Here is a 10,140-nt window from a genome sequence, read left to right as displayed (position 1 = left end):
ATTTTAGTCGCTTGTTGCACTCTAATTTAGTGTACTTTAATTGAGTTTGAGCTTTATTCACTAGTGTTTTACACTAATTATGTATTTTATGCCTTGTACGAGTGATTATGAGTTTTGTAGATGTTATGGAATGAATTTAAGTTATTCTGGAGCTTTGAAGTATGAATAAAAGCCCAAGGATATAGTTGGGATCGTGTTCGGAGATCAACGGATAATAATGCACTTAACGATAGAAACGAAGAATTGAGCAGGAGGCCACCCACGTGTGCGATCGCGCACTGGGCGCGCAAGTAGAGCAGTACACTGATCAAGGTGCGCGACCAGTGTGCGAACGCGCACGTCCAACTCCGGAAACTCCTCCCAGGCCTATTTTTGTAATTTAGGAGATGACTCTTTTGGATCTATATGAAGCCTAAGTTGCCTAAAAATAGTGTATCTGAACCTTTAGGGGAGAAATTTGGATCTAGAGTGGCAAAATAGGAATTGGAAGAACACAAGCACAAGGAGTCCATTATTCCTTCCTCGCTCAAGATACGGGTTTGGATTGAATTTATATTTTTCTATACTTTAGTTCCAATTGTGAAGAACTTCTCCATGTCTATGAAGTAGATCCTTTTGGTTTTTGACTAGATTTTGTATATTGATGATTGTTTGTGGATCATAACTCTATTTTTATGTATTTGAATCATTTTTGGAAGATTTAATTGATGCATCTATATTCACCTGTTCTTGTAATCGAAAGAGGCATAACTTGTGTTATCTTTACATTATATTATTGGTTAAGTTCATAGATTATTCTAAGTAATCGAAAGAGGCTGGTTGAATTATTAATTAAACCTAGTTAGGAAAATAATCGAAAGAGGTTTTCCCAAAGAACGATCCACTACGCATTCTTGCATATCTTCACAGTGCTTGAACAGGTTCATCTCGTGAGGTTAAGACTTAATCGAGGGAGGAGTTCTTGCTGAACGTTTGAACTAATAATAAAGTGAATTAGAGAGATTCACTTGGTCGTTGAAAGTGAATTATCTAGAGTTAGATCCCGAATAATTATCTTACATCTATCTTGTTAATACCCTATTTTATCCCACTGATAACCTTAGTTGTTTATTCTTTGTTTCGATAGTCACTAGTCAATAACTCTAGATTCTTAATTAATTTCAATCCTTAGGCATATAAATCTCAATTGTTGATCCTCCTAGATAACAATCAAGCTGGAAGCTACGGGAATATTTTTTAAATCCAATCCCTGCGGATACGATAATACACTATACTATATTTGACTAGCAGTACAATTTAAGTGTGTGTATTGCACTCGTCAAATTTTGGCGTCGTTGTCGGGGATTGATAATCAATAGTGTTTGAAATAGTTTGTAGTGTTAATTCAAAAATTTAATTTAATTTTTTTACTTTTACTTTTAATTCTTTCTTCACGGGTTTCTCACTTATGTGCAGGATACAAGTTGATTTCTCTTGTGTATGACACGATCCTCTTCAAGGGAATTGATATCCTACAAACCAGAGTTGGAAAGACGCATGCGACAACTGAGAAAAGAAAGAGACTTAACAGGAGAATTCTTGGTTCAACCTTTGAATCAAGATAACATGGCTTATATCTCGTGTAGACAAGATTAATTCATGACAGGGAAAAAAATTAACTTTAAATTTGTTTGACCGTGAGGTCCGAGAGTCCATACCAATAGAAAAGTGTAAATTGTGTTCGAACACTTTTTAACTTAGGAAAAATTCATTTATTATGAGATAAATTTTATTTTTGAATGAGTAGTTTGAATATAAGTTCTTTATAAATAGTTCAGAAAGAAAATAATTGTGAGTTGGATTGACATCATTAATTTTGAATTTTCTCTAGTGAACATGAGCTTAAATTTAAAATCGAATTTTTTAGCTTGGATTTTCTTATAGCTTGTTTGGATAGTTGTTATGGATCGTTTCATAATGTATCGTATAGTATAATATTGTATTGTATTGTATTGTACTGTATCGTTTTGATGTATACAATGTTTGGATAGATTTTATTGTTTGTCGTCGTTTCATGATGTCATGCACCAATAATCTGAAGAAAAAACATGCAATTTTATAAAGAAAATGCAAGGTATAAGGTAGAATTATTATATAAAAAAGTAGGGTAAAGGATAAAATATGATTATTTAATAATAGGAAAGGGCAAGATGAGAAGAAAAAATAAAAGGTAACGATTCGACCACACCAAATCAGTCGTTCCATAAAGTGACACATTTTATCGTTACGTAACGACGAATTTAACGATACGACACAATAAATTTAAGTAATAAAAATAAATATTATATTTAAAGTAACAATCATTTTATTAGATAAACTTTAAGTGGGGAAAAGAAGACAGTTATGAAGATACTTATTTTGGATGGATCGGAATAATAGGTAGCACGAACCAAATGAGTTCTGCCTATTGGAATGGATGAAAAAATTGGAATAAACAAACATAATATAAGGAACAAAATAAACAAAGAAATGAGATAATATCAAATTATGTTTCTTCGAGTGAGATCAAAGAGTCTATCCCAAATGTGATTTACGTAATTTATTTCAAACCTTTTTATTTATTACAAATGCTCTTTTTGAATCTCTCTTAATAACCTAAATGGTGAATTAAATTAGTGTATGATTTAATTCAAATATAGATTGAGTCGTCCACTAATTATTTCGCAAAATGCAAACATATTCACCAATTTTGATACAAATAACTTTGAAATTACTTAAAATAAAAAAAATCAATAAATATAAAATAAATAATAAGTATAGCAAATTTTATCCGAAATTATTATCCTTTCCCTTCACCGAACCACGTGAGTGTCAACGGGCTTTTTCAATGCGCATTGACCCGTCTATTTGAGTAATAAAATTCATACTGTTCATCCTTCAGACGCTAATCAAAAATTACCAAGAGAAAACACAGACGACAAAACCCTAAACACAGAGAGATGCCGAAGCCAAAACGGTTGGTATGGAGAATCAAGCAGAAAAATCAGAAAGCGTCAACCTCTTCCTCCAAACCACCACCACCGCCATCGCCGCCGTGGGTGGAACTCCCTCGAGAAATCACGGCCGACATCCTTCACCGGTTGGGAGCGATAGAGATATTGCAAAATGCACAGAGAGTTTTTAGTACGTGGTGGAAGGTGTGCCATGACCCTATCATGTGGCGGGACATTGACATGGGAAGCGACATTGATGTGGACATAGGTGATGATGTCTTGGACGAGTTGTGTCGCGTCGCTGTGAATCGCAGCCAGGGTCAGTTGCACAAAATTAACATCGAGCATTTTGGCAATGACTATTTGCTCAAATATATAGCGGAGAGGTATGAATTGGAACTGAAAATTTACTCTTTCCAGTATTTAAAATTTATTTAATACCTTTTGCAAGCATTTTGGCATATAGTAGGAGTATTGAAATGTGTAGGAGTTGGTAGAGACACGGTTGTAATTTGTTTTTAAAAAAAAATCAAAATTTTATTTTGAAACAGGACAAAATTCTCTCATAAACCTATTAATCAACTTGAATCTCAACACACCCAATTATCTATTGTTTTCATATAAACCACATTAAGTGAAATTTACAACTTCACGATAATGTTGCTGCACTAACATGCTTATTGATGGAAGATGTCGAGTCTTCAAAAGGATCTGGCTTTTAATTTTTTTTGAGATTTATGTGGGAAAATATCTTTTTCATGCCAAATTTAGTTATGTGCTTCTGTTTGGAGTTGGTGAATAATAAGACTTAAGATGTGATAGAAGTTGGTTCACATTTTTTTTTTTTTTTTTGTTGATGAAGTAGATAATTTCATTAAATGACATCAAGAAGATGCATAGCAAAAATATACAGCAAAAGTGTGTCTGCTCATATACAAAAACTTACTGAATAACTAAGGAGCATACACAATCCAAAAAAGATTCAAAGCAAGTTACAGGGGCCTGGTCGAACCAAGTAAATAGATTGATTAGACAAGTTGCTTTAAGAGAGCGATTAGGAGTTGAAATCCCATCAAAACATCTGCGATTTCTCTCTTTCCAGATGCACCAAAAAATAGTAGAAGGCACCATTTGCCAATTTTTTTTGTTGGAATTCCCAACTCTCAATGAGAACCAACTCTCATAAGCATCCTTGATACTGTAAGGCATGACCCAGGTACAAAAACTTCACATGTTGTTTCTGTCTCAGCTTTTGAGTATAAAGTGCTCAATCTTAGAAACATCTCTCTCTTTTTTTTAATTGTTGCACAATTGACTTTTGACTTGCTGAAATACGTAGATTTCTTTGAAATATAATCGTCTTTTATTGTGGATGTGCTAAATTTTGTGCATATAAAGAGCACCCTTTGTCGCTGCAGCACTATGGGGAACGAGCCACATTAATTCTTCAAACATGTTTATAATCTTCTGTAACTCTGTTGTGACATAATATGACTTCTGTACTGCTAAATGGTCAGGCTTTGGCTAAAATGTATCTTTCGCCTGCCTTTTGGGCATTACCATGCTGAATCATCTATTTTTATATGACATCGCTTCTGGCACCATGAGACACCAGATATATCTTTTTTATAAAAAATAAATAAAGCAAGGGTGGGAAAAACTGCATGTTAGGGGATATATTATGTGTAATTTCCATGGAAAATTCAATGAGTAAGCAAATATTGTCTAGATCAGTTGACCTAGCAAAAATTTAACATAAGATGTACTATGTGTGTGCTAAGTTCATGGATGATGGATGTCACTTGCGGGAAACTCCTTGCCGAGGGCCTGTGCACCCCCGGGATTAGTCGGGTCTCAAACTCTCAAAGAGACTTGGACACCCGGTGCAAATCAAAAAGTTCATGGATGACATGATTCATGGAAAATTTCAGATACCATTGAATATGCATTAGGGATATATTATGTTTAATTTACATGGAAAATTCAATGTAAGCAAATGTTGTCTAGATTAGTTGACCTGGTAAAAATCTAACATAAGTTGTACTATGTGTATACTAAGTTCATGTTTTTTGATCTAATCTTGTGCGCTTCTGAACAGATCAAGTCAGCTAAGGCATCTAAGACTTGTCACCCGTGATGAAATTTCAGATGGAGGTTTGGCTGCAGTTGCCAAGAACTTCCCGTTGTTGGAGGAGTTGCACATTTACTTAGCTGTTATTAGTAAAGCTGATATAGAGGCTATCGGTTGTTCTTGCTTGCAGCTTAAGTCATTTACATTGAACAACATTGGATTCAGAGGATTTAGAAGTTCATATTATTATGTCAATGATGAAGCTCTGGCTATTGCTGGAAATATGCCTGAATTGCGACACCTTGCACTTTTTGGGAATGACTTGACAAATGAAGGCCTGTGTGCCATTCTTGATGGCTGCCCGCAGCTCGAATCACTTGACTTACGCCACTGTTATAGTATTGATCTTGAAGGGGATTTAGGAAAGAGATGTCGCCAACAGATTAAGAATCTTAAGCGCCCTCGTGATTCCACGTCTGGTTATGAATTTAGAGCTCAGATTTGTGATTATAGTTCTTCCAATGATGAATACAAATCTGGGTTGTCTGAAGCTGACCTCTCGGACTATATCTATGATTATGAGTATGATGACTTTGATTACGACGACTTCACTAACCCATTTAGCAGCGAATATCTTGATGAGGATGGTTTCTTTTACTTTGCTACTTGAAATTTGTTAATGGTAAGAACATAGTTCTATTTAATGCTTTTTTTTTTTATTACTAGCGATGTTTCACCCTTCTTTCCTTCTCGTCCCCAGGAAAGGTGGGGGAGAGGGGTAAGCCTCAGCTAAAAACAATGTGTCAGGCCCCTGATGGTGCAGTTCAGCAAGAGGGCGTGCTCAGATCCACCTGGTCTTGTGGAAATCTTTGGGAGGAACGACAAAATTAGCTATTTGCTTGAAAATCAACAGTTCCATTGTTGTATTGCAAGTTATTGTTTGCTGGGTAAACCTCGATTCAATTGTTCAGCAGGTTCTAGGTCGCTCTTTGAATTGCCATTCGTGTCATATTTTGCTGTTCTAATAGCAGTTGAAGTGTTCAGGTTTGCACATTGTTGGCAGCAGATTCTAATCGTAGTTATTAAGGAAGGCCTTAATCCTCTAACCTTAGCACTTGGCTGCCCTTAGAACTACCAGATAACTACTGTGTTCTCTCCTTTTTTTTTATTTGGTTCATAACCCCTTCACATTGGTAGATTTCTTAGTCTTTTGTTTGAATATATATAAAAGCCACTTCAAATTATATTCCGTGTAATTTCTTTTTGTTTTTGTTTTTTATCAACTCGCAGATACTTGTTAGAGCCACAATATGGGCTTGGCCCAGCCCAACCCATGATTTAATAGGGTTGGGCTAAGTTTTTTGGAGCCCATTTAAAATGAAACTTTTAAGCCCGCCCCAAGTAAGCTTGTGGCACATGAAGCTGTGCTGGCCTGACTCAGCTTGTGGGTTCAATAACGTATTTAATTATAAATATAAAAAAATATAAGGACCTAAAAACAACAAGAAGAGTAGTCAAATCTCAAACTAGTAATACTTTTTATGTAAATATAAGTATTTTTGTTCTTTAAATTTTAGCCCCTTTTTAATATTTAACTAATTAACATTGCATAAAATTACAGAATTTAGATAAAAATGAAAAAGTTAAGATATCTTGGTGAAGATGATTTATTAGTGTTGGATATGCCATGAGTACGTTGAAAATATTTTTGAGTAGTTTATTTTAAGTATTGATTTTTAATGAATGAAATATTGTCCTCCTTTGTTTTTCATAGTAATCTTTTGGAACATTGTCAAAAGTTATTAAGTTTTGCAGAACTTTATAAAAATGGTGGGCAGACCCTTGGGGGCCTTGACCTACATAAGGCTGACCATTTTAAAGCCACTGGCCTAACCCAACCCGTCAAAAGCCACTGGCCTAACCCAACCCGTCAAATGCTAAAGCCCACATGGGCTAGACTGGGATGGACTAGGCCAACCCATATTGACATTTCTAATACTTGTCCACCTTAACAACAACAACTAACGTGCTTACAAGGATTTTGAATTATATATATTCAAACTAAGAGTTCAACAAATGAGTGGAAGGCATATTGGTCGAGCAAAAATATCAAAAGTGCCTCTACTAAGCCAAAGTTGGGGGCTCATTCTCAAGTAAAGGAGTGGTTTGTTGCATATGAAGATTATTGGAGAAACACTATCTCCTTCGTAAGGGAATTGTCATGGTGCCTCTAACCTCATAATCCCAGCCATTTGTTTTCACTTTGTTCGTCTAACGAACACGATCTACTTATAGTTCGTCTATCTTCACCTTACTCTTAGATCTCTTCAAGCTCCACATAATCGATTGGTGATTATCAACAAATTATGCTTTCCTTTATCATCCACAATCTCAATATCTGCAACACATTGATCATATCATATCACCGTCAATATTCTTTCTTTTGGACCATATTTGTTTTCTTCCAATTCAGATTCATTTGAGTTACCAAGAATCAAGTGTGATTGACCATAGTCGACGCATCAAAAGTTGTGCGGCTTATGGGCTTGCTTTTACTCACTAGTGATAGAGACATTTAAAGCACTTAATCATATTGCTTTCACTCACTAGTTAAATAAACTTTTAAAGCACTTAATCATGATCCTAAGATCTTTAAATATAGCGAGAAGGGTATATGTCTTCGTTCAAAGGTTTTCTGATAGACTTAGACTAAGAATGATCTTAATAGAGATGATATCCCCTCGTTTTCTTTAGTCAATGCATGTCATAAAAGTGAACAATATAGGGGAATTTTTACTTTGTGTTTACCCTAAAAATCAGATAATAATTGAATTTATACGCGGTTTTAAAGATACATGATATAACTTGATACAAATTAAGGAAACAGATTGTAATTGAAATTGACGATAAAAGAATAAATGCAAATCGAATAGCCTTGACCTTCGAGTTCGATCACCCTTGAACCAAACGATGTCTCAACTGATGTATGAACAGAATAACAAGATGATAAAAATTAGAAAATGACAGTATATTGCTTTATGTTGCGTAATGTGATTTGTGTTACAAATGATCAGACCTTCTTTATATACTAGGGGAATCCTACTCTTTATACAATTCTATACAAGGTAAAAATTCTCATGATTTACTAATCAACCGGCCTATCCTTGATACGTGTCGAGATTTTTGTCGTGATCTACAACTGATCGCGGATATTTCGTCCTTTTGTTATTCGGCTCGGCAAATTTTTCCCGATCTCGTCTGATCTCGATTTTGTTCGATGACATGGTCTCGGGCTTAACGATATAACTTCGCACCTCGGTTCGATATAAATCGAGGTCGAACTTTAACCTACCATATTTCAGTCTCGATTAGTCACACAAGAGGCGAACCCGGTTTTGACCGTATACAGATAGCCCCTCGTTTCTCAGAGAGAAAATGACAAGAAATGATATGAACTTCTGAATCCCCTCTCGATGGGCCATGCCGTAAGCGGCAAACAGATACCGAAACATCCCGTTGGTCCAGTTACCAAGGCATTAAATGACTGCCAGATGCTGGTAAGCCACTACGGGTTTTGAACCGTCATTAGCAAGCTATAAATACCCTAACTTTCATTTATTCAAACTTTACGTTCAAAGCTCCTCATATTCTTGTTCTTCAAAAATCCCTTTGCTCTTCAACTCTTGCACCCAAATTTCTTGAACTTTTAGCAAACCGCTAAACATACCTTCCTAATTTCCTTTTATTCTGTTCTACAATGGCAAAAACTTCTAAGATTGTCCCGCAAAATGAGGCAGCCTCTTCATCACGACCCACCGGCGACGGGGTTGCAGCGGAACCACACCATCAGGAGTTTGTTCATGCAGGGTGCCCGACTGTTACCGATTTTAAGATTGAAAAAACTTTCTCGGTACTGGGTCGATGCGAGCCGGTCTCGAGGTACATATGTATGATCACCGATGATCTCCTTACCAAGGTTAAAGAAGATTGTAACTAGGCCAATAAACATGTGGTGGTGCCTTCACCCGAGGAGTCAATCATTACCCATGTGGAGGTTTTTTTAAATTGTTTTGTCACGCCCCAACCTCGGGGAGCGCGACCGGCGCTCAACCGAGTGAACTCGGTCGAGCAAGCCTATTAGACCTTCCCTACCCGACTCATTCATGATCCGAAAAGAGGACGCGTTATCATCTGCTAAATAGGGGAGAGATCAGATATACATGCATAAACGTTGTTAGTCCACTTTTCATTATATATATTATGCCATAGTTAAGTTTTCAAAATACAACTTAGTCTAGTGACCACTCCGATACCCATACACGACCCACATAAACGCCTACGGAACCTCTAATGATACAAAAGACCAACATGACAATGCCGACAACAAGTCCCCGGCTATACCTCAAAATATGAAAACTTATACAAAAGAAGAACTACATGACCCCAGGAGGAAATTGGGCTCACCAAGACTGTTGTGATGAGTGTGAGGGAGAGCACCACTATCTGCGATCAACGCTATCTGCGATGGAACCACCTACATCCATTCAAAGATGTAACGCCGCCGGCAAAAGGGACGTTAGTACTGTCGAATAGTACTAGTATGTAAGGCAAACACCAATCTTAGTAGAATGAACAGTGAAACAGAGAGAAGGCAGTCATAATAATCAATAAGTGCTTCACAGAAATACACAGAAAAACCAAGTAAGGATCACATAGTTTTCGATTCAATCTTTACATCTTTTTAGGTTAATAATCTTTAGTGCCAAATGCCACAACCCACAATGCCACAGTATTTTTATACGGAGTCCGGTCTCGGCCCGACCGACTAAGCCATCTCAAGTGAGACATATCCATATCTACAATGTAAATCAATAATTCCAACACAAATGCCACCATGTGTACAGCATGGCGTCCGATCTCGGCCCGATCGGCTAAGCCATCTTACTTGAGACATAACCTCTTTCAATTGTTCATTCTATTCACATTTATTTCCCATCTTTCATTACATGGCGCAAACAACCTCATTTATTAAGTAGTTCTTGGCACTTGGGCACATTTTACAATTCAAGTCTTTCCCTTTTTATTCGTTCAAGTAAC

General features: G+C 36.4%; 1 protein-coding gene across 1 annotated transcript; it reads left to right on the top strand.

The window, feature by feature from the left end:
• Positions 1–2,888: 2,888 nt before the first annotated feature.
• LOC104095824 (F-box protein SKIP19-like) lies at positions 2,889–6,287 on the top strand. Its single transcript, XM_009602040.4, has 3 exons — positions 2,889–3,358; positions 5,071–5,725; positions 5,804–6,287. The coding sequence occupies exons 1-2, from the start codon at positions 2,979–2,981 to the stop codon at positions 5,711–5,713; spliced, it is 1,023 nt and encodes a 340-aa protein (XP_009600335.2). The 5' UTR covers positions 2,889–2,978; the 3' UTR covers positions 5,714–5,725; positions 5,804–6,287.
• The last annotated feature ends 3,853 nt before the right edge of the window (positions 6,288–10,140 follow it).

The sequence above is a fragment of the Nicotiana tomentosiformis genome, chromosome 2 (assembly GCF_000390325.3).
Source record: "Nicotiana tomentosiformis chromosome 2, ASM39032v3, whole genome shotgun sequence".
NCBI lineage: Eukaryota > Viridiplantae > Streptophyta > Magnoliopsida > Solanales > Solanaceae > Nicotiana > Nicotiana tomentosiformis.
The sequence above is the reverse complement of the archived record's forward strand: the minus strand, read 5'-3'. Positions and strand labels throughout refer to the sequence as shown.